This window comes from Podarcis melisellensis (genome assembly GCF_964234715.1).
Source record: "Podarcis melisellensis genome assembly, chromosome: W".
Lineage (NCBI taxonomy): Eukaryota > Metazoa > Chordata > Lepidosauria > Squamata > Lacertidae > Podarcis > Podarcis melisellensis.
In genome coordinates this window covers 14,420,380-14,445,450 of record NC_138535.1, presented here as the reverse complement: position 1 = coordinate 14,445,450, position 25,071 = coordinate 14,420,380, and the positions used below count along the sequence as shown (strand labels likewise).

The window sequence follows — 25,071 nt, the reverse complement described above, 5'->3', positions numbered from 1 at the left end:
AAATAATTAATAAAAAACCTAATAAGGAGATAATTAAACAGGCACTTAAATGGTTACGAATTCAATATTCAATGGTGATCAATGATGAAATAAATTGAAAGAATTAAAAGGATGAAACCAAAGTATTTTGAACATGCCAACAAGCCAGGGAAATTATTGGCATGGCAAATGAGGAAAAGCGAGCCAAAAAACTACATAAATAAGATAAAACATAATGGCAAGATCACTGATAAACCAAGGGAAATAAGGGAAGCCTTTACTAAGTATTTTATAGACCTTTACAAAAAAGGAACTGAAAAGACCCTGATGGAAGAATATATAAAAAGTAGTAATCTCCCAAAAATAAAAGTAGAAATGCTAATATTAAATGCCAAAATTACATTGCAGAAAATATTTGAAGCAATAAATCAAGCAAAGACAGGTAAATCTCCAGGACCAGATGGAATATCAGCAAAATATTATTTTTAAAAAATGAACAGCTTGTGATTCCCCTAAAGGATATAATGAATGAGGTTTTAAAAACAGGGGAAGTCCTGGAAACATGGAAAGAAGCCTATATAACATTAATACCAAAACAAGATTCAGATATATCATTAGTCAAAAATTATAGGCCTATCTCATTATTAAATAATGATTAGAAACTGTTTGCATATATTCTTGCTAAAAAAAACTTGGGAAGAATATATACATCAAGATCAAGCAGGATTTCTTCCAGGTAGACAAATAAAAGATAATATTAGAAATGTTTTTAACATAATTGAATACTTGGAAGTATGAAATGAAAAGCAAGCAGCTCTGATGTTTATAGATGCAGAAAAAGCATTTGATAATGTTTATTGGGACTTCATGAAAAGAGTTCTTGAAGAAATGGAATTTGGAGCAAAATTTAATAAAGGAATACAAGCCATATATTCAGAACAGAATGCAAAATTAACTATTAATCAGGTGATAACAAACCAATGTAAAATACAGAAAGGAACTAGGCAAATGTCCGTTATCACCGCTTTTGTTCATTCTGGTCCTGGAGGTCTTGGCAAGGAATATCAAAGCAGACAAAGAAGTAGTAGGAATAAGAATAAAGAAAAGTGAACATAAATTGAAAGCCTTCGCGGACGATTTGGTTGTTATGGTTGAAGATCCAAAGAATTCTTTCCCTAGAGGAATAGAAAAAATCCAAAAGTTTGGACAGGTGGCAGGTTTTAAATTAAATAAAAGTAAAACTAAATTGTTAGTTAAAAATCTCAAAGAATTAGAAAAGAGTTATCAGAATCTATTGATACAGAAACTACTAATCTTTAATATTACAATATTTGCTCAAATAATCTTTAAATTTCTTCTATCTTCATCTGCCATTCTTCCACAGTTGTTAGTTCTTGTGTTTTCCATTTTTTGGCTATTAAAATTTGTGCAGCAGCTTTGGCGTACAAAAACACCTTTACATCTTTCTTGGGCAGTTCAGAACCTAATATTCCAAGGAGAAAGGCGTCTGGTTTCTTTACAAATGTATATTTCATCATATTTTTTTTAATTCATTATAAATCTTTTCCCAGAAGTCTTTTACCTTGGGACAGGTCCACCACATGTGATAGAAAGTACCTTCTTAATAAAGAACTATCTGGACTGAACTGGATAGAGCTGATTAATTAATGCAGTAAAATAAGTGAAGTCTGGACTTATCCGGAATTTTGGACTCGCGCGGAGCTTGATATATGGGTACCCCCCCCAAAAAATTAAAATTTGGCTGTATAATTTGGAACCAATGTGATTTGAATAATGTGATGTGATTGGCCTGCTAATAAAAATTATTATTAAAAAAAAAGTACCTTCTTTTGCTTTACATTTCCAGCGTAAATTATCACAGTTATGATAAATCTTAGCTAATTTAACCGGGGTCAAGTACCACCTATACATCATTTTCATAATATTTTCCTTTAACATCGTACATGCAGTAAACTTAACCCCTTTCTTCCAAAGCCTCTCCCAATCTTCCATCATTACCGTATATTGTGTCCCACATCTTGTGCCCAATCAATCATAACCGATTTAACTTGTTCATCTTTTATGTGCCACTCCAATAACAAATTATACATTTTAGACATATTCTTAACGTTAGTGTCTAACAACTCCGTTTCCAATTTGGTTTTTTCTGTTGCAAAACCATTTCTCTTATCAATCTTAAATAATTCAATCTTAAATAATCTCTTATCAATCTTAAATAATATTGAAGCCAATTCACATTATCCTTAATTTGTTCAAACAGTTTTAATTTAAATTAAATTAAATCCAAAGGGATATTATAGATGATAATACTAAATTACTGAAGAAGACGTACAGTATACTTTTGGAATGGGAAACTAAAGATGAGGAGGTTAAATCGGTAATGATTAAGTGGGCACAGGATATACAGTGGTACCTCGGGTTACATACGCTTCAGGTTACATACGCTTAAGGTTACACACTCCGCTAACCCAGAAATAGTGCTTCAGGTTAAGAACTTTGCTTCAGGATAAGAACAGAAATTGTGTTCCTGCAGTGCAGCAGCAGTGGGAGGCCCCATTAGCTAAAGTGGTGCTTCAGGTTAAGAACAGTTTCAGGTTTAGAACGGACCTCTGGAACGAATTAAGTACTTAACCCGAGGTACCACTGTAGGTCATAACATACAATTTGAAGATTGGATAAGGCTTTGAAAAATGAATTTTAAATTTACGGTTTGTATATTGCTTAAAGAGAACTATATGAAGATGTACAGGTGGTATGTCACATCAAAAAAATTGACAAAAATGTATAAAACAGAACAAAAGAACGGTTGGAGATGTAAAGAAGGGGAAGGTACATTTTATCATATGTGGTGGGATTGTAAGATTATAAAGAAATTTTGAGAAATGCTTTATAATTGAAAATAATGTTTAAAGTAACGTTTGTTTTTTAAAAAAAACAAACATTTTTTGCTAGGCATTCTAGGAAAAGATATTCCGAAAGTGAAACAGACATTATTCATGTATGCTACAACAGCAGCAAGAATTTTAATAGCGCAAAATTGGAAGACTGGAGAAAGATCATCAAAAGAACAATGGCAAGAAAAATTGATGAACTACACAGAGTTAGCAAAGTAAATGGACAAATTGCAAGAAAAGGACAAGAGTGACTTTGGAAAAGAATGGGAACCTTTTACAACATACTTACAGAAACAACAACAAAAATGGACTCAATGGCAGGATTTAAATGAACGTATACAACTTTAATTACAAAGAACAAGAAGACTTAACATATTGACAAAATAATATTATATATAAACAGCTGAATGTAACATTTTATGTAACAAATCAGAAATGGAAGTTGAGGGAAGTCAAGGGGGGGGACACTGGAAAATGAATGGATTTTGTTATGAGAAAAATAAAATTTATACACACACACACAATTATTTTGCAGATTGTGAAAAAATCATTTATAATACTCATTAAAATATTCATTATTTGATTTCAGATTCATTAATCATTATAGTCTGTGATTTATAATAGTCAAATATAATAGTCTAAGTGTTTCAGTAAATAAATACATTTTACTCATCTGCTTTATGCTCATTTTTTAGTTACACTGAGTGACGTGTGGGGTAAAATACTCATTTCTGGAGTTCGTAACAAAAAACAGAAAACTTAGATGTTATGTAAAATATTGACATAACAAGCTTTTGTTATTATTAAATTAACTTTTTTTAAAAAAAATAAAGCCTCTGCGACAGACCATTGATAAGTTACAGCCATTTCAATGCCTCGAAGTGAAAATGACATGGCGGCCATATTGATGACATCATATTTCATACCCCCACCACTGATATTTACTAAGACTGCCATATTTTGTTTGTATAGGTAGTAGGCTTTCCAAAAAACAACAACACCACAGCGCTTTTGGCATTTCTAGGGTAAATAAATCTGGTCTAGCTCTTGGGCTATGATGGTCTGTAGAATGGTAACATGATTTGACTCATTGAATGTGCCTCATGTGGGGTACTTTTCTGTCTAATTCAGAAGCTGCAGCTGCAAAGGGGTTCGTGGGACACCTAGCTTTATAGGCATTAAAGCAGTGTTGAGATCAGCAGCTGTTGCTTGTTAGCTTGTGAGCGAAATTAAAAGTTTTTTTGTTGACATTGAAAGCAGTAAACAACCTGGGACTAGGATATCTAGCAGACCACCTTCCATGATACAAATCAAGCTCAATTTTAAGATCTTTTGAAGAGACCCCACTGGTCAGTTCACAACCAACAAATTGATACTTGCTGACAATGTGGAAGTGGTCCTTTTCGGTGATAGCACCCACCTTCTGAAATCCCCTCCCTAGGTAATTCATGCGGTAGTGACAGTACTGACCTTTAATCAACTTTTTAAAACTTTGTTGACCCACACCTTCCTCAACTCTGAGTCTTAATATTTTTTCTTTTGTACACTGCTTGTATTTATTTGTGATATATTTTGTTTTATTTATTCCATAAAATTTATATACCACTTGATTGTAGAAAAAAGCTCAAAGTGGTTTACAAAAATTATCACTAAAATATTTACAACCATAATTTAAAGCATAGATAACGTTAAAACCACAACAGAGTAGACTAAAACAAATTAAAACTCATACAAACTTTCTAAACATCTGGATAGGCTTGTCTAAATAAGAATGTATTCAGCTGTTTTTATCAGGAAATTTTATTGAATAAATGTTGTATTTTTATATAATTGTATTGAATACTCCAAGTGAACCCACTGAAATGGTCCGTTAATTTCGGTGGATCTGCTCTGGGTGGAACTTAGTTGGAAAAAACTCTTAGTTTCTATGTAAACCACTTGGATAGTGTTACTTTCTTATTTGCTTGTAATATTTTATACTACTTAATATTATAACATACATAGGTCTTGGCTGCCATCTGGAAAGTTTGAGTATTCATAGTGCTTACTAGTAATCAGGGCTTTTTTCCAGAAAAAGAGGCGCCAGAACTTGTTGACCTTTCTTTAGGGGAGGACCTTCGCCCACTTGCCCCACTGCCATGGCAAAAAAACCCCAAACTGTCGTCTTACGGCGCTGGCCTTCTCTGTTGCGCAGCCCCAAGCTCAGTGCCGGGGAATGGCACCACAATACTACAGGGGTTCTGGAACGCGCCCAAGAGGTGCCGGTGCTCAATTCTGGTGAGTTCCGGCCGAAAGAGATTTTTCCTGCTGAAAAAAAAGCCCTCCTAGTATTGTTACTCTGAATTGTTTTACTAATGAAATTGCAATTTGCATGGAATCAACTTACACATTATGTAGTGGCATTAGTTGCATCACCTGAAGACCTCTGATTCAAAACTTTATTTCTAGGGAATGGTTCCTTTTGTCTTCGTGGGAACCAAGGACAGCATAATGAATGCCACAGTTCTTTTGGATTATCACCTCAACTATTTAAAGGTGAGGAAAGGGCATCATAGTATGTTGCCTTTTGGGAAAGTGGAAAAGCTGGCTTTAAAGCAAAGCTTTAAAGTGGTTTTTCAGAGTTTATAAGTGAATTCAAATTCCGTGGTTAAATTGTTCTGTTTTTTTTCCTTTAACTCTTAACTGAATGCTGAGTGATTATCATATTTTTCTCAAACTGGTTTTAGAAGAAGTCAGACCTCTTCAAGATGCCTAGCTTACTCTTGGGCCCAGGGTTAAGATCTACCTGTGAGAGAGGACTTTCCTTTTTTGTTTGTTTGTTTATTCATTTTCCAATTTACACGTTACATCTATACAACTCTTACCTTATTCTTACATAGACTTCCCAACTTATCTTCCATTGGTATCCTTACGTTTTTTCTTTTCTCCTCTTGTCATTTCCCTCTTATTTTCCTTTGTCTTGTCTACCGTTGCTCATACACTTATCCTACTTCCCAATTAAACTCGATGCCGCTCCCACTCGCCTCTTGTTTTCTTTTCCTCATAATTTCTTATTTTGGCCGTCAAGTCTGCTAACTTGAGAAATTTTATTAACTTCTGCAACCATTGTTCCTTTGTCAGAACAATCATTTCTTTCCAATTTGTTGCATAAGTTATCCTTGTGGCCGAGGTTGCATATAGAAATAGGTTCCATAATTCCTTAGGCATATCTTCCCCAATTATTGCCAGCAAGAAGGCTTCTGGTCTTTTAGGGAAGGTGAATTTAAACATCTTTTTGAGTTCCTATCATTTCCCAATTTTTGTTGCATACTTACATTGCCACCACATATGATATAGAGAACCCTCTTTTTCTAAACTTTACCAACATACATTGGATTCTCTCTTATTGGCATCAGATATCATCAATACACCATCTTAAAGATGTTCTCTACATAGCAGGCTGAAAATGTTATCGTTCTGTTCCATATTTTTTCCCATGCTGAAAGTTCAATGTTATATCCGATATCTGGTGCCCAGTGTATCCTTGCCTCTTTCACAAATTCATCTTCTGTTTCCCATTCAAGTAGAGTTCTATACAGTCGTACCTCGGAAGTCGAACAGAATCCATTCTGGAAGTCCATTCGACTTCCAAAACGTTCAGAAACCAAAGTGTGGCTTCTGATTGGCTGCAGAAGCCCCATCGGATGTTCGGCTTCCAAAAGAACATTAGAAAATCAGAACACTCACTTTCGGTTTTCGATCGTTCGGGAGCCAGAATGTTTGACTCCCAAGGTATTCGGGAGTCAAAGTACAACTGTATACTTTCATTTTTATTTATTTTTTGTTATTTCCCCAATATTAATTTTATCAAATTCCGATCCACTTTCTACAAATCCTTTTTCTTTATCTCTTTTACAGATCTCATTTCTTTGGAAGTATTGGAACCAGTCTGTGACTAGTCCCATCGCTTCTCTTTTTAAAATCTTTATATGTTCCCCAGTTTACCTCCATGTTCAACTTTTTTTACTAGTCCCATCGCTTCTCTTTTTAAAATCTTTATATGTTCCCCAGTTTACCTCCATGTTCAACTTTTTTTTTACTGCAACCGCCTCCATTGGAGATATCCAATGTGAGATCTTCCTTTCTAACATTTCTCTGTGTTTTGTTTGCCCAAGCATTATACACACTTCTCCTGATCACACAGTTAAAAAACCCTTATTTACTTTGGTCTTCTCATAATACAAATAATTGTGCCATCTAAACCTTAGGTTAAATTTCTCCAGATCCAGAGTTCCTGTGTCCTTTAATTCCACCCACTCCTTCATCCACACTAATCACAGCCTCATAGTACAACCACACTCCTGTCTTCCACTGCCTCCCACAGTTTGGTCAAACTCATGTTGGTAACTTCAAGAACACTATCCAACCATCTCATCCTCTGTCGTCCCCTTCTCCTTGTGCCCTCAATCTTTCCCAGCATCAGGCTCTTTTCCAGGGAGTCTTCTCTTCTTATGAGGTGACCAAAGTATTGGAGCCTCAGCTTCAGGATCTGTCCTTCCAGTGAGCACTCAGGGCTGATTTCCTTAAGACTTGATAGGTTTGATCTTCTTGCAGTCCATGGGACTCTCAAGAGTCTCCTCCAGCACCATAATTCAAAAGCATCAATTCTTTGGCGATCAGCCTTCTTTATGGTCCAGCTCTCACTTCCATACATCACTACTGGGAAAACCATAGCTTTAAGTATACAGACCTTTGTCGGCAAGGTAATGTCTCTGCTTTTTAAGATGTTGTCTAGGTTTGTATTTAATCCTTGGCTTTTTGCCTTACCATATAAAGTTTGTTAAGTCCTTTTTCCATTGTTTAAAACAATGAGTGTTACTGATCACCGGCAATGATTGAAATAAAAAAATCATTTTTGGTAATATGTTCATCTTAATTGTCAATATTCTTCCCATCTTAGATAAATTCATGTGGTTCCATTTTTTCATATTCTTCCTTATTTCTGTCCATATTCTTTTAGAGTTATCTTTAATAAGGCTTAAATTGTTAGATGCAAGCCAGACTCGTAGATATTTTACTTTCTTCTCTTCGATTCCTGATGTGTCCCCCCCCCCTAATTCTCTTTTGCCTTCTTTTCCATGTTTTTGATGATCACCATTGTTTTTTTCTTTATTAATATAGAATCCAGCAAGGTTTCCAAACAGTGTTATAATTTCAATTGTCTTCGGGATGCTTTTCAGAGGGTTTTCTAATGTCAAAACTACATCGTCCACAAACGCTTTTAGTTTATAGTTCCTTTGGCCCACTCAAATCCCTATAATTTCATTATTTTCTCTAATTCTTCTAGCAAGAACTTCTAGGACTAAAATGAATAGCAGCGGTGATAACGGGCATCCCTGCCTTGTACCTTTTTGTATACTACGTTCTCCTGTTACACCGCCATTGATGTTTATGTTTGCCCCTTGTTTTTGATAGATTGCTTTAATTTACAAAATTTTCCCTAAATTCCATAATTTCTAGTATCATTTTTCTAAACATCCAGGAGATTTTATGAAATGCCTTTTCCACACCTTGGAAGAGCAGTGTGGCTTCTTTATCATTTCTTTTCCCCATAAATTTAATTATTTTTATTGCATTTCTTACATTATTCCTTATTTGTCTGGCAGGTAAAAAGCCTGTTTGGTCTTCATGGATGAATGTCTTCAATATTTCTCTTAGCCTTTTAGCCAAGATTGCTGCATAGAGTTTATAATAATTATTTAATAGGGAGATTGGCCTAAAGTTTTTCTGATGGTGTGTGCCTTCTTCCCCTTGTAGAATTCCATTCATCACATCCTTCAATGGGGATATAATAGCTTCTTGAAATGTTTTGTAATACATAGGTGTAAGACCATCGGGACCAGGTGATTTGCCTATTTTCGCTTGTTTAATTGTGATGTCTATGTCTGCCATTGGAATTGGTTCATTAGATACTCTATTTGCTTGGGAGATTACATTTATTGAGATACCTATATATTGCCTCCTTGTTTTCTTCTACCTTTCTATACAGTTTGGTGTAATATTTTTGGAATTCATTTCTTATGTCCTTTGGATTAAATATTATTCTATCTTCTATTGTAATCTTATTTATAATGTTTGGTTTCCTCCCCCTTTTGAGTTGCCATGCTAGGAGTTTCCCAGGTCTGTTTGCCGATTCAAATTGCTTATGTTTCAGCGCTTCAATATTTTGCTCATCCTTTTTTGGATGAGAATAATCTGTAACATCGCAGGGACGCGGGTGGCGCTGTGGGTAAAACCACAGTGCCTAGGGCTTGCCAATCGTATGGTCAGCGGTTCGAATCCCCGCGGTGGGGTGAGCTCCCATCTTTCGGTCCCAGCTCCTGCCCACCTAGCAGTTCAAAAGCACCCTTAAAGCACCCTTAAGTGCAAGTAGATAAATAGGTACCGCTTTATAGCGGGAAGGTAAATGGCGTTTCCGTGTGCTGCGCTAGTGCTGGCTCGCCAGAGCAGCTTCGTCACGCTGACCACGTGACCCGGAAGTGTTGTTTTTGAAAGGGATTCTGCTGCTGCTTAGTCTGCTTTGAGGCTTTCTGCCCCAGAGGGAATGTGGTTCCCCTGTATCACCTCTCAACCTTCTCACGATTCCTTCCAGAGCTCTCCTGCCTTGTTGGGGTTCGCTGGGTTGTGTAGAGCCCCGATTACACTCCAGGGTTTTGGGGGACTCATGGAGCCCATGCCTCCCCCCTCCCACACCTGTGACAGCTCAATTTCACCTGGAGCGAACTCACCGAGCTGCAGGTTCCTTCACGTAGCAGACCAGAAGTGCTGGACTGTGCATTATTCTTTCTCTGTCTCTTTTTGTTCAGATTTTGTATTTTATTGTAATGTATTATGAAAAGTCATAATAAAATCATATATAAAAAGATACCTACCTTACTAAGTCATTTAATGAGATTGGTCAAAATGGCAACAACTTCCTGTAACTCATTTCTCTGTGTATAGGAAGTGGATCAACTACGTTTGGAGAGATTGCAAATAGATGAACAGCTTCGACAGATTGGGGCCACTTCTAGACCACCACAAAACCGCACAGACAAAGAAAAGGGATACATGACTGATGATGGCCCAGGTCTTGGAAAAGGTAGCCAACCCTACAGAAACAGAGGACATGGGAGGCGTGGACCAGGTTATGCTTCTGGTAGGTCACTTGGAATGTTCAAACTTCTCTCAACTCTGATTTGCTAATTTCTGGAATTCTTGTAAAGTAAACAGTAAATGAGGTTAAGCATGTCTAAAAATGTGAATGAGCTGCAGAGATTTAAACAAATGTGTATTTTGTAAATAATAACTGTGATACCTACTATGTTAGTTGCCAGGTTAATTTAGTTATCCACCAAGTCAGTGAAATACGATACAGACTAAACTTCTGTAAAGTTATAATCGTGGTAGCGTTACTAACATACAGTATTCCTTTTGAGTTGAAAGTAATGTTTCAAGTTCAAATACACTAGTTTCTCATCCAGTAAGAAGAGTGGGATTACTTGAAAAGAGATTACCTCTTCCATTATCCATACTTGGTTGGCAGAATTCTCATTTGTTGCTGTGTAACCAGCTACAAACACACCAAAACTAGCTTTTATCTTAACCTAAAATTGTGATATTGTCAGGTGAAATGTATTGGTCAATGCCTACAAATTGTTATGAACATAGTTCTGTCTACACATGCTTACCAGATGAAAGCCACTTGAAGTAGTCTTAACAAGCCATTTTCCTGCAGGGAGGAGGGGATCCTTGGATGGGTTGTTCCTCCTGGTCACTCCACTGGGCAGGAATATGCAAATTAGAGCTGTTCTTACCTCACAGTGGGAGGGCGACTTCTCCATTTTCCTTCCTGCATTGCAGGTTCAGGTGACAGAGCTCCTTTCAGTCATCTTATTCTGAGAAGGTCTTTACTTAGAAAAAAATCTTGAAGAAAAACTGAGTAGAGAACAGAGAGGGAGATAGAGAGAAATGCCCAGTTAGCCAGAACATGATCGTGGTTGCTGGTGGAGGTGGCAGGGACCGCCGACCAGGATACTCTTAAGTCCTTGGAACCAGCAGTCAACAGAGAAAATATGACTTTGGAGGGCAGTGGGGAACTTTATGTTCTCCCGCTTGATCATTGATGGAGTCACACTTCATCTGGAGTTCTACCAATGGATTTGACATGTGGTGGTACAAGGCTCAGGGATTTTTAAGTTTCTCTTCTTTGGGGTTTCATGAGGCTTCAGCCTTAGTCATTGACAGGGCATATTTGCCTTTCTTTTATGCATTCTATGCATTCTTTTGCATTTGCTTAAGAAACTCCTGGTGGAAGCACCATTAGTAGAACATAGTTTTTTTTTTAATAATTATTTTATAATTATTAAAACCGTGATTAAAAGAAAAATAGAAAATAAGACGTTTTCATACCATATTAAATTCATATTTTGGGATTCCTCCGATCCCTTGACTTCCCTCCATTCCCTCCCCCAGTTCTTTTGTGTTATTTTATGTTATACATGTCCAGAGTTTTCTTACCTTTTAAATATTTCCAGTTTCAAACATTGTCCTTAATATTACAAGTGTTTTTTAAAACTCTGCTGTTGTGTTAACTTCTTTACAATGCTTTTGTAAATATGCAACAAACATTTTCCCATTTTTTAAAAAAATATTTGCCGTTCTCTTGATTTCTTAGTCTTCCAGTTAATTTGGCAGTTTCAGCATATTCCATTAATTTACATTGCCAATCTTCTTTAGTTGGGACTCGTTCTTCTTTTCATTGTTGGGCTATCAATGTCCGTGCGGCTGTTGTTGCATACCTAAATAAACTTTTATATTCTTTCAGTATATCTGTTCCAATTATGCCTATTAAAAACGCTTCCGGTTTTTTACCAAAGGTTATTTTAAACATTTTTTTCAATTCATTATAAATCATTTCCCAAAAGCTTTTTATGACTTTACATTGCTACCACATATGGTAAAATGTACCTTCTACCTTTTTACACTTCCAAAACTTATTATCTTTTGTTTTGTACATTTTTGATAGTTTAGCCTGTGTTAAATACCATCTATACATCATTTTCAAATAGTTCTGCTTAAGTCCCGTACATGCCGTGAATTTTATATCATTTCTCCATAATCTTTCCCAGTCTGTCATCTGTATATTATGGCCGTTTTATCATTACACATTTGACCTCTTCATCCTTTGTCTCCCATTCCAACAATATATTATACATTTTTGATAATAATTTATAATCAATTTCTATTATTTCTCTCTGAAATTTTGAAATTCCATATGCAAATCCTTTCTTTTTATCATTTTTAAATTTTTCACTCACAAAAAGATCGCTGTGGATGAAAACAGCAACACAGAGAAAGCTACGTCTTCCCTTCCAGAGATAAAACAACAATGGAGGGAGGGGCGACGGGGTGGGGCAGGAGTCAGTTTTACCGACGCTAAGGAAAGGGAGCCAGAAATAGACTGCGATCTACCAAAACCTCGTGGGGATCTACCAGTAGATCGTGATTGACCTGTTGCACATCCCTGATCTGTTAATAACTTATATTTTATTCTTGGCTTCTTGCTTCTCCAGATAAATCTTGAAATGTCTCTCTGCCAATCCTTAAAGCAATTCATATTACTTATTGTCACGGCCACCCAGGACGGGTCCCAGCTCACAAGAGACCTCACTCCGTTGCAGTTTATTTACAGGAAAAGTTTATTGAAGATTTCTGCTTCTCGTACAGTTCAGCATCGTGGCCGTACGTCTGTCACGTTAGACCGCTGAAGTCCCCTCTGACTCCTCCCCTCTTCCACACCAACTTAATAGCCTGGCTCTAGACCACCTCTTCCTCTCCTTTCTTTTCCGCAGGGTCTTCCTGCCCCCCTGGGTTCCCTCTCTCCGTGACTCGCCTGAGGCTGAATCCTCTGCCGCCTCTTCCCCCCTCCTTCTGGCTTTAGGGCCGGGCTCCTCCCCTGAGCTCTCTCCACTTCCGCGCGCCTCTACGTTTGAACTTGGCGCGCGTACGTTGCTGCTGACCTTTCTTTCGACCGCTACACCACCCCTTGTTCTGCTCTCCACCCTTTCCGGCTGAACACCTTGCTCCAACCCCCTTTCTCTGTTCTCTCCTAATCCTGCTCCCTCCGAGAGGCTGACGACTCCACCCCCTTTACTCCGTTCCGGCTGAGACGCCTCTTGCTGCGTCTGTCTTCCACTGGGCTCCTCTCCGCTTCTCCCTTCTCCTCCCTTTTGCTTGATTAAGGTAACCCCCTTTTGAGAATCCTCTGACTCGCTGCTCAGACTCGTGGATTCCCTCAGAATTCCGTCATCTTCTTCCTCATCCTTCTGCCCCTCCTCCCACTCGCTCTCCGTCTTCTCTGTCATCTCCTCCTCTCTCCCAGAAACCCTGACATCCATCCCCCCCTCGAAGCCCCCCCTTCCCCCCTCCCGCTCGCCGGGTGCAGGTTGAGGAAAACGTGGTTCTTCCGGGGTCGGTTCAGGATACAAGTTGTCCACTTCAACGTTCTCCTCTGTCATCTCCGTATATGTGTGCTCGAACTCGGGTTCCCCACCCACAGACATCACAGTCTCTTCCTCCATCACTGCTTCTCCTGGCGCTGCCTGCCAAGGACCTACCATCCATCTCTGACTCCATGCCTCCCTTGGCTGATCCACCCACCAACAAGGGCCTGTCTCCTCCCCCCCCAGTCTCGGATCCCTGGTCGGGCTTGTTTCGGGCGTATGGCCCTCGGGTGAGGAGAAACCCTCGAACGTGCTGTCTGACAAAGTGGGCGTGAAAAGCCAATCATCAAAATACTCCTCGGGCATGGGCTTGTGCGGAAAAAGTGCATGGAACTCCTCCTTCAACAGGGGTTCGTCCAACGCGTAACCCGGCACCCAGCTATTGGCAGAGGCCGGAGTGCCTTCCCTGGCTAGAAAATATTCAACTCCCTCCTCCCCCCATCTCGAGTCCAGTATCTCTGTGACCTCGTTAAGAGGTTCTGGTCTTGGCGATTCCCCCCCCTCAGGCGCCCTCCTACGTGGCTCTGGGAGTGCTCCTGACTCTTGAAACCTGTGTGGGGTTTTGTAGGGAGTGAGCACCGACCTATGAAAGACCGGGTGCACCCTGGAACCCTCCGGAAGGGCTAGACGAAAAGCCACCGGATTGATCTTAGCCTCAACTTGATATGGCCCTAGCTGCCTGTGTCCTAACTTCTTCTTGGCCAATGACCTGGCCGGCATCGCGTGGGCTGCTAACCACACCCAGTCCCCAATCTGGATGTCCTCTCCCGCCCTCCTGTGCTTATCGGCCTGCACCTTATACGCCTGTTTTGCCAGCTCCAAATGTCTCCGCAGCTCCTCGTGCACCTCTTGCAACTCCGCTGCAAACTGGTCGGCATCTTGAGGCCCCCCCCCTCCTGGTGCCGCAAATCTCGGGAAGGTTCTGGGATGACGGCCATTGTTCGCGAAGAAAGGCGTCACCCCGGTGGATGCGTGTTTCGTGTTGTTGTAGGCGAATTCAGCCATCGGCAGATAGTCCACCCACGCCGCAGGTCGCTGGTTGGCGTAGCACCGCAGGTACTGCTGCATGATCGCGTTGACCCTCTCCGCTTGACCGTTGGTTTGTGGATGTCTCGCCGATGTCAGGTTGATTTTGACGTGCAAGATGCCCAGAAGCTTTCGCCAGAAAGTGGAAACAAACTGGCGCCCCCTGTCGGACAAGACGGACTGCGGAAGTCCATGCACTCTGAAGACGTGATCGATGAAGAGCTTTGCGGTCTGTTCTGCCGTCGCCACCTTGGCACAAGGGATGAAATGCGCCATCTTGGTGAACAAGTCCACCACCACTAACACCGCCGTCTTACCTCTGGAGCTGGGCAGGTCCGTAACAAAGTCCAACGCTACCCTCTCCCACGGTTGCTGCGGTGTCTCCAGCGGTTCTAGCAATCCCGCCTGCTTCTGGTGCACTGGTTTGGACCTCTGGCAGATATCACACCTGGCGACGTAGTCCGCCACCTCTCCTCTCATCTGGGGCCACCAAAAGTCTCTAGCCACCAACTCCATCGTCTTCTCTTTGCCGAAATGGCCTGCACTAGGGGCGTCATGCAATTGTTGCAGAACCTTGGCTCGAAGATCGTCGGTGGGCACGTAAAGGGCACCCTTACGAGTCAAAAGTCCATCTTGCAATTGGAACTCATCGTTGTCTCGCGACCCTCCGCGTAGCTCCTCCATCTTGGACTGTGCAAACTGATCCCTTTGCAACGCGCGTCGCACCGCGTCCAGGTCGACTGCGATGGTAGCGCACGTCCACGCCAGCGGTGCGAAAATGTGCTTTGCTGCGATTGGAGCTGCTTCCTCCAAGTATTGCGGCTTTCGGGACAGCGCGTCTGCAATAACATTGGAGTCTCCTGGGATGTATTCTATTTTGAAGTCGAAATCCGCAAAGAACTCCGCCCAGCGCATGTGTCGCTGGGTCTGTAACTTAGCCGTCCGCCAATACTCTAAGTTCTTGTGATCCGTGCGGACTTGCACCGTGTGCTTGGCTCCTATTAAGAAGTGTCGCCACGCTTTGAAAGCTGCATGAATGGCCAACAACTCCCTGTCCCATATGGTATAATTGCGCTCCGTCTTGCTGAGCTTCCGGGAGTAGAACGCACCCGGTCTCCAGTTGCCTTGTGAATCCTCTTGCAAAAGAACGGCCCCAACCGCTCTGTCTGACGCATCGGTCTCTACCCGCATGGGTCTGCCGGGATTCACGTGGAGCAGCTGCTCTTCGGAGGCGAAAAGACCTTTAAGCGTCCGGAAGGACCGCTCCGCTTGTTCGGTCCAGACGAACTTCTTCTTCTTGGAACTGAGGGTGTCAGTGATAGCCGCCGTCGCGTTCGCAAAACCTTTAATAAACTTGCGGTAAAAATTGGCAAAGCCGATGAACCTCTGGACCTCTTTCCGATTTCGAGGGCTTTTCCAGTCCAACAGCGCTTGAACCTTAGCCCTGTCCATGGCCAGTCCCTCGTCGGACAACTTGTAGCCAAGGAAATCAACCTCTCTGACATCAAACTGGCATTTTTCCAACTTGGCGTACAACCTGTGGTCCTTCAGCCTCAGCAGGACCTCCCTCACGTCCTTATCGTGATCCTCCGGCGATTCCGAGAAAATCAGGATATCGTCGAGAAAGCAGACACACTTCTTGTAGAGGAGACCTGCTAGCACGTGGTGCATAAATGCTTGAAAAACGTGGCTGCCATTTTGGAGACCGAAAGGCATGACTCTGTATTCGTATGTGCCCAGAGGGGTGAACATGGCGGTCTTCCACTCATCTCCTTTCCGGATGCGGATGAGATTGTAAGCTCCACGTAGGTCCAGCTTGGTGAAAATCTTGCCCCTCCTGACGGTCGCTAAAAGGTCGTCAATCTTGGGCATGGGGAAAGCTTTGGGCTTAGTCAAGCTGTTTATGAACCTGTAATCCACTATAAGCCTTTTTTGGGGCGTGTTTTTCTTCTTCACAAAGAACACAGGGCTGCCACCCGCTGCTTTAGATTCCTGGATGAAACCTCGCTTGAGGTTATGGTCTATGAACTCCCGAAGCTCTTGCATCTCGTCTTCCGACATGGAGTACAGCTTGGCAGCAGGCAGTTGCGCCCCTGGCACTAAATCAATCGCGCAGTCGTAAGGTCTGTGAGGCGGCAACTTGTCAGCTTCCTTCTCACAGAAAACCTCCAAGAAGTCCTGGTACTTGTGGGGCACTGTTTGCACCATACCCAGATGCAACTGCTGCTCGGCTTCTCCTCCCTGATCGGTCTGAAAGCAATGCTGAGCACAATACGATGAACAAAAGGTGATCTGCCGCTGGTACCACGCAACCGCGGGACTGTGCCTCTCCAGCCAACTCATGCCTAACACGATGGGTGTGTCCGATAAGTGGGTGACATTGAAACTAATAAGTTCTCGATGGTTGCCAATCTGCATCATCATGGGAGGGGTTTGCTGCACCACTTGCCCCCCCAGCAACTTCCTGCCGTCTACCGTGACCACGTTTAGAGGCGTCGTTGCAGGCAGGAGCGCCATGTTGTGCTGCTTAACGAACTGCAGTCCCACGAAGTCGGCGTTGCTTCCCGAATCGATCGTTATTGGAACCTCGAGGAGTCTCCCATCAGGCAACTGGAGTGTTGCTGTGAGCAGAACTGCCGGTCTGGGAGGCAAAGGGTCCACGCTCTGCAGTGATGCTGGGGGCTTGTCTACAGATCCGCCTGGCTGAGCCCCAGTAGCTCTGCTTCCAGCCAGGCACTGTCGTTTCCCTGAAGCTGCTCCCCTGGTTGCACCTCTGCTGTTACAGTTGCCAGTGCTGCAGTGTGCTTCTGGAGCCTCTGGGGGCACTCTTTCGCCATATGGTGCGCACTGTCACAGATGTAACACTTCCTGGTTCCTCTAGGAGGCTTCGCTTTGGCTGCACCAGGGACAGGGCTCTGGGATGGCTTCTGAGCCCTAGCACCACCAATCTCCATTGGCTTCTCGCTGTCCTTCCCCATTGGCGAGGGGTGCGCACGGCTGAAATCCCTGTGCACAAAAGGGAGAGTCCTCGCTTGCGCACGCGCTTGGGGCCCGTCCTCCTCGTGCCACGGACGACCCTCATGTCGAATTCCAATAGCTAAAGCCCGTTGCACCACGTCTTCTAGGGTCTGGGGTCTGTCCCCCCTAGCGATCTCATCCTTGATGGGGGGGCTCAATCCCTCCCAAAAAAGATCTCTGACCGGCTTACTGTCCTTTGGCCAATCTAAGGCGGTGAGCAATGCAAAAAATTTAGAGTGGTATTGGCGCACAGTCGCTTTCCCCTGCCTCAGCCCGTGCATTTGACGGCGCGCAATGTCCACATCCACAGAGGATTGAAAACAAGAATCCATCGCTTTGATGAACGCAGTTGAATTGCGACGGGCCGGTCCATCTTCGCGCCACAGATTGCGTAGCCAAGCCCTGGCCTCCCCATGCAGGTGCGAAACAATGAACCCCACTTTCTCCTCCTCATCTTTAAAATCGTGACGGAGTAAATGCAGTGCATATACGACGTCCGCTCTGAAATTGGGATAGTCTTGCAAGTTGCCATTAAAATGCGGAACCAGGGCACCCCCCCTCCGTCCAAGCGCAATGCCCTCCGCTCTGGAACCTGGGGCCCCCGCCCTGTCCGCGTGTTCCCACCTTGCCTGCAAATCCTGGCACGTCTTCTCCAAGTCGTCATTCTTCTTCTGCGAAGCAATGACTGCCGATGTGAGAGCGGTAACCTGATCCCGCAGTGCAACCAGCTGCTCCTCAGCGCTCATGGCTGCTCCCGTTCGTGAGCTTCGCAAAAAAAAATTTTTTGCTTTCTGAGAGGGGACTTACTGTCACGGCCACCCAGGACGGGTCCCAGCTCACAAGAGACCTCACTCCGTTGCAGTTTATTTACAGGAAAAGTTTATTGAAGATTTCTGCTTCTCGTACAGTTCAGCATCGTGGCCGTACGTCTGTCACGTTAGACCGCTGAAGTCCCCTCTGACTCCTCCCCTCTTCCACACCAACTTAATAGCCTGGCTCTAGACCACCTCTTCCTCTCCTTTCTTTTCCGCAGGGTCTTCCTGCCCCCCTGGGTTCCCTCTCTCCGTGACTCGCCTGAGGCTGAATCCTCTGCCGCCTCTTCCCCCCTCCTTCTGGCTTTAGGGCCGGGCTCCTCCCCTGAGCTCTCTCCACTTCCGCGCGCCTCTACGTTTGAACTTGGCGCGCGTACGTTGCTGCTGACCTTTCTTTCGACCGCTACACCACCCCTTGTTCTGCTCTCCACCCTTTCCGGCTGAACACCTTGCTCCAACCCCCTTTCTCTGTTCTCTCCTAATCCTGCTCCCTCCGAGAGGCTGACGACTCCACCCCCTTTACTCCGTTCCGGCTGAGACGCCTCTTGCTGCGTCTGTCTTCCACTGGGCTCCTCTCCGCTTCTCCCTTCTCCTCCCTTTTGCTTGATTAAGGTAACCCCCTTTTGAGAATCCTCTGACTCGCTGCTCAGACTCGTGGATTCCCTCAGAATTCCGTCATCTTCTTCCTCATCCTTCTGCCCCTCCTCCCACTCGCTCTCCGTCTTCTCTGTCATCTCCTCCTCTCTCCCAGAAACCCTGACACTTATCACCGCGATTGATTGAAATAAAAATAACATTTTTGGCAATACATTCATCTTAATCGCCGCTATCCTTCCCAATAAAGATAGATTCATTCTCCCCCAAATTTCAAATTTTCTTTTTATTTCTTTCCATATTTTTTCATAATTGTCTTTAAATATTGTAATGGTTCTAGGGGTTGCTCATGCGTAAGTTGCCGCCACTCCTGGCTAGGTTACCTGGTTGAACCCTTTCTGTCTGGACAGCCTTTCACTTCGTGGCTGTTTCAGTCGCTGGCTGAATCCGTCAGTGGGCGTTTCTTGAACTTCTTCCAGCAAATAAGTTATTTGACGCCAAGTCTCCTCCTAGTCTCCCTGCGCGGAAGTCTTCTGCGCAGAGAGGGTGTGGGCAGCGGAGTACCTGTGCTCTCCCCGCTGGTCTCCGGTGAAGAGTCCTGGAGCCTCCTCTCCGATTCCCCCATCTGCCCCCCTTCTCCACTGGTGTTACGCTGATTTCCTTCCCCAGCAGATGGGCTGCCTCTCTCCCTACTGGGACCCTCTCCGGCATCCCTCTGGAGCCTTCCCTCCGCCTCTAACTCCGATGGAAGTTCCCTGACATCCACCTCCCGCCCAGGACCCCCTCCACCCCCGGCCCGACCTTCTGATCCAACCTCGTCCCTTTCCTCGGCCGACGATGCAGGGAATCCCCGGAAGGAGCTGTCGCCCTCCTCTGAGGATTCAAAACCCGCTTCCCACCTGCTCCGATCTTTTCCCGCGGGGTGGGCCTCCCAGTCTGATTCTTCTCCCTCTGACACCTCCCCTCCCTCCTCTTGGGAGGCAGGAAAACCCACAAAGTCCTCTTCGTCGTCTGTGGTTCCAAATTCTTCCTCCCAAAATCTCGCTAGTGGTTTTGGTTTATCTAGGAACAGGCTGTGGAACTCTTCCACCAGATACCCGTCATTGATCGCCTCAGCGGGGACCCACGTGTTTTCTGACCTGGGTTCTCCCTCCCAAGCTACCAAGTACTCCACCTGGCGCCCTCGCCACCTCGAATCAAGTATTTCTGTGGCTTGGTTGTGGTGTTCCCTCTCCTCTACCCGCGGGTGGGTGGTGACTCCTCCCTCCCGCCCCGGAAATTCCCGCCCCTCCCTGTACGGTGAGAGTAGGGACCTATGGAACACCGGATGTATCTTCATGCTGTCAGGCAACTTGAGCTTGAATGCCACAGGGTTCACCTGCTGTGTTACCTCAAAAGGTCCCAGCCGCCTTCGCTGCAACTTCTTGCACCCTCCCTTTAGGGGTAACCCTTGGGTTGACAACCACACTCGGTCTCCCACCCGTATGGCCTCCCCCTCCCGACGGTGCTTGTCTGCCTGCTTCTTGTAAACTTCCTTGGCCCGCTCCAAGTTCATCTCGAGTTGCTGGTGCAAGGCCTCCATTTCTTCCACAAACTGCTCTGCCGCAGGTACACTCCATCCTTCCTCCCCCCTCCCCGGGAAGGCCCTGGGGTGACACCCATAATTGGCCATGAACAGGCTCATTCCCGTGGACACATGTTCAGCGTTATTGTACGCAAATTCAGCCAGCGCTAGTTTCTCTACCCAATCGTTCTGTCGCTCGCTGACGTAGCAGCGTAGGTATTGCTGGAGTATACTGTTCGCTCTCTCTGCTTGCCCGTTGGTTTCTGGGTGTCTCGCCGTTGAGAAGCCCACCTCTGTTATTCTAAAGCACCAAAGCTGCAGCAAGCAAAGGCTATAGCAGCCAAGTCTGCTGCTTGTGGCTGGAAAGCCAAACAGGAAGTTTGTGACTGTTGCCATGGGAACAAAGGGGCAGTCCATTCTGTACTGAGCACCGGATGTTAGCTCAGTGGGTTTGTCATATGACCTGTACAGGATGTACATGGGTGGAGGGGAGTTTTCTCTCTGTCTGTTGAAGAGAGCAGACATGTTTACTGTATGACTGCTTAAAGACACAAATAAAGACATGTAGATACGTTTCTGACTGTGTCTGATTCCCCTCCCTGGGGATATGCAGGGAGCAGGGAGGAGGAGAAGCAGTTGGTGTGTTTTCCTCACAGCCTGAGGAAAATCGCCGGAACGGACCTCGTATGTTTATTCCTGCCGGGAGTCGCCGGAGGGAGGTCTAAGGAATTCAGCCGGTGCCTGAACAGATAGGCACATACCTCAAAGTCGGGCTAGAATTCTGACCTGCAGCAAGCTCATGAGCTTCCTCCAGAACCGGGAAGTAAATTGTTTCCCGCGATCTGAGATGACCCTCGAGAGAGCCCCATGCAGCCTGAAGATGTGACCCACAAACAACCTGGCTGTCTCCTCTGCCGTCACTGCATGTGAGCAAGCTATGAAATGGCACATCTTCATCAACAGATCGACTACTACCATGACTGCTGTCTTCCCCCTTGACTTGGGCAAATCTGTCATAAAATCAATGGACACCACCTCCCAGGGTCTTCCCGGCGTGGGTAAGGGTTCCAGTAACCCTGCGGGGGCAGCCCTCTCCCCCTTTGCCCTCTGGCATTGGTCGCACCCCCGTACATATTCCCGTACATCTTCCCTCACCCTTGGCCACCAGAACTGCCTGGTGACAAGCAGCATGGTTTTGTGCTGTCCAAAGTGCCCAGCTGTTGGGTTGTCGTGGAGTTGTTTGAGTACCTTCCCCCTCAAGGTCTCTCCCGGTACATACAGCGCCCCCTTATAGTACAGTAGCCCTTCCTTTTCCTCAAACCCTCCATGGTCCCTCTCCTTCCATGTACTCCGGCTTCCGGGAGAGAGCATCTACTCTTACGTTTTCCTCTCCCGGCACGTATCGGATCTCGAAGGAAAACTTGGAGAACTCCTGTGCCCATCGAATCTGTCTCTGGTTGAGTACTCGCGCGGTCCTCCAGTATTCCAAGTTCTTGTGATCCGTACAAACCTGGATCTTGTGCTGCGCCCCTATTAACAGATGTCTCCATCGGCGAAACGCCGCATAGATCGCTAGCAGTTCGTGGTCATACACCATGTAGTTTTGCTCCGACTTGCTCAGCTTCCTCGAGAAAAAGGCACACGGCCTCCAGCCCTGGTTGGCCCCTGGCTGCAAAAGTACCGCGCCAATGGCTCGGTCGGACGCGTCGGTCTCCAGCCTCATGGGCTTTTCCAGATCAACGTGCAGGAGCTGCTCTTCCGAAGCGAACGCCTTCTTCAGTCTTTCAAAGGATTGCTGGGCACTTTCTGTCCAGGCGAACTTCTTTTTGCTACTGAGACAATCTGTGATGGGCGCTGTCAAGTGGGCGAAGTTCTTGATGAACTTCCTGTAGAAGTTGCTGAACCCTAGGAACCTCTGCACATCCTTCCGGGTTTTGGGGGCCTTCCATTCCACCTTGCTTGGGTCCATAGCTAGGCCCTTGTCTGACAACTTGTACCCCAGAAACTCGACCTCTCTGGCATGAAATTGGCATTTTTCCAGCTTGACCCACAACTGGTGCTTCTGCAGTCTCTTTAGCACTTCCCTGGCGTCTCTGACATGTTGCTTCTCTTTGTCCGAATAGATTAAGACGTCGTCCAAAAAGGCTACGCAGTTCTTGTACAGCAGGGACCCCAACATGTGGTGCATGAATGCTTGAAAGCAGGCTGAGCCCGATTGTAATCCAAATGGCATGACTAAGTACTCAAAAGCCCCCAGGGGGGTGAACATGGTGGTTTTCCATTCGCCCCCTCCCTTATCCTAATCAAATTGTACGCTCCCCTGAGGTCCAGCTTGGTAAAATTTTTCCCCTGCCTCACCCATGTTAAAATGTCGTCAATCCTGGGCATAGGGAAGGTCACGGGTTTTGACACCAGGTTGACAGCCCGGTAATCCACGACTAGCCTGGGCTGATTAGTCTCTTTTTTCTCCACAAAGAACACCAGACTGCCTGTTGGAATTCTGCCTCGGTCAGAGGAATGTGCCCTTCTCAGCGTAGGCACCGGCAGATATTCCTTGGCGACCTCCCCGCTGCTATACTGCTGATAAGCAGCTAGGTCTCGGCGATTCTTCTCAGATGTGTGAGAGGAACACATCGTTCTTCCTCTCTCCCCTTTGGTGTCCCCCAGGGAGGGGAAAGAAGCAGACAGAAACCTATTTACATCTTTTATTCCTGTCTCTTATATCAGTACAGAGAAAACATGTCTGCACTCCACAGCAGTAAGAATAAACTCCACCCTTGTACTTCCAGTACGGGTCATATCACACACACACTGAGCTAACATCCGGTGCTCAGTACAGAATGGACTGCCCCTTTGTTCCCATGGCAACAGTCACAAACATCCTGTCTGGCTTTCCAGCCACAAGCAGCTGCCTTAGCCTTTGCTTGAGCCTTTGCTTGCTGCAACATTGGTGCTTTATGATAACATACTCCCCCTAAAGTATCAATGCGTGCTGCGAGCAAAGCGTCATCCAGAGAAGAAAACAAACAGTTGTTATACTTATAACACTCCCCTGTTGTTTCAGTTCCACCCTTGGAACTACCCGCCACTGGTTTTACCAATGTAGCTCTGGTTGTGTGACTTCCAAGGAATGAGTGCTTCTGCATTACCTTGGTTAACAACTCTCTGTTGTGCCTTTGTCTCTAACTCAGACACAGCTTCAATTTGCCCTTGGTTGTTTACAACAGCAACACATGCAATAGCTAGGTTTGCAAACTCTTTTGAATACCTCTTTGGTGGTACACCCTTCGTGCTGCTCTTCTTTGCTTTCTGGTTCAGCCTCTGAACTCTCTGGAGAACCAGTACTAAGCTTAATCAGTGGTTCATCCTCCTCTTCTGAGGGTCTAGTCATTATGTGAGATTTCCTCTCAATGACTGTTACAACTGAGCTGTCTGAGCCATCGCTGTCATCATCAGTACTACTGAACTCAATAAGATCAAACTCATCATCATCATCATCATCAGAATCATCTCCAGTGGGAAATGTGTGAACAATCACTCTCTCCTGTTCAGGAGCACTCTCTAGAAATTTTGTGAGAATCACCTGACCAGATTCAGACAAAATTACTCTGTAGAGACCCTTTTCATAACCCACAAAAATGCCTCTGGCATTCTTTACCCCACCTGGAGCTTCTGTTCTCACATGAGACCCAAAAACCTTGAAATGGGCAACTGAAAGTTTTCTATGGAACAGTTTCTCAAAAGGAGAACTTCCCAATTCTTTTGAAACCTTTCTCAACCATGTGTAACAAAATGACATCAGCGATTCAGCCCAGTACTCATGTGGCAGATGTGAACTTAGCAATTGCGCATGCATTCCCTTTTGCAATTCTTTGTTCACCGTAACACAAACACATCTTTTCCAAGCTTCTTCGGAGCTAGCAATTTTGTGTCTTATCCCTTCCTTCTTCAGGAACCTCTGGAAATCCTGTAAAAGAAACAGTGGCATCTCATCTGTACAAAGACAAGCAATATTAGCATCATGCATATTTTTAACTTTGTCACAAAACTCTTTAAACCTTTCTAAGGCTTCTTTTGGTTTCTGTAAAACATAAATCCAGACATAATTTGTGAAAGAATCCACACACACAAGGTAATATTTTGCATTGCCTCTAGATGGTGCTAGAGGACCAATCACATCAGCATACACCCGCTGAAATGCTCTGTCGACCCTCGAGGTGACCTTCTTGGTGTTCTCCTTGGTCAGACCTGCAAAAGAGATCACGTTAGAATCACAAGAATTACATTCCATGTAATCACTTTGATCAAAAGTCAACAAATACAGTCCATCTTTCTCTTTAGCAGAAAGATACAGCTCTCCATCTTTGTAGATCTCGCAGTTCTCATCATCATAGGACAGTTTTAGTCCCTTCTTGGCAATCTGCGAAGCGCTGAGCAGATTAAACTTTAATTCTGGAACCAAATAAACATTGTTTATAGTCAAGTTCAGACTTTTAAGATACACAGTTCCAATCCCGGTGGCTTCCAGCTCTTGACCGTTGGCTTGTTGCACAGCGAAGCTTTGCTTCTTAAACGTAGAAAATAGTCCTCTGTGTCGACACATATGAACCGACGCTCCAGCATCGATGACGAAGAAGTTC

At 44.5% G+C, this 25,071-nt stretch overlaps 2 protein-coding genes and 1 long non-coding RNA gene across 5 annotated transcripts in view; 2 read left to right on the top strand and 1 right to left on the bottom strand.

The window, feature by feature from the left end:
- Positions 1-25,071, bottom strand: part of LOC309361183 — a 187,318-nt gene that overhangs the window by 62,135 nt on the left and 100,112 nt on the right. The gene's annotated exons all lie outside the window — the stretch shown is intronic.
- Positions 1-25,071, top strand: part of LOC309361140 (fragile X messenger ribonucleoprotein 1-like) — a 222,030-nt gene that overhangs the window by 153,940 nt on the left and 43,019 nt on the right. For all 3 annotated transcript variants that reach the window (XM_081896098.1, XM_081896099.1, XM_081896097.1), the window contains 2 exons: positions 5,343-5,429; positions 9,876-10,071. In XM_081896098.1, coding sequence (XP_081752224.1) covers positions 5,343-5,429; positions 9,876-10,071 — 283 coding nt within the window. The remainder of the gene's footprint in view (positions 1-5,342; positions 5,430-9,875; positions 10,072-25,071) is intronic.
- The window catches only part of LOC309361155 (uncharacterized protein), a 140,164-nt gene that overhangs the window by 84,668 nt on the left and 30,425 nt on the right, over positions 1-25,071 (top strand). The gene's annotated exons all lie outside the window — the stretch shown is intronic.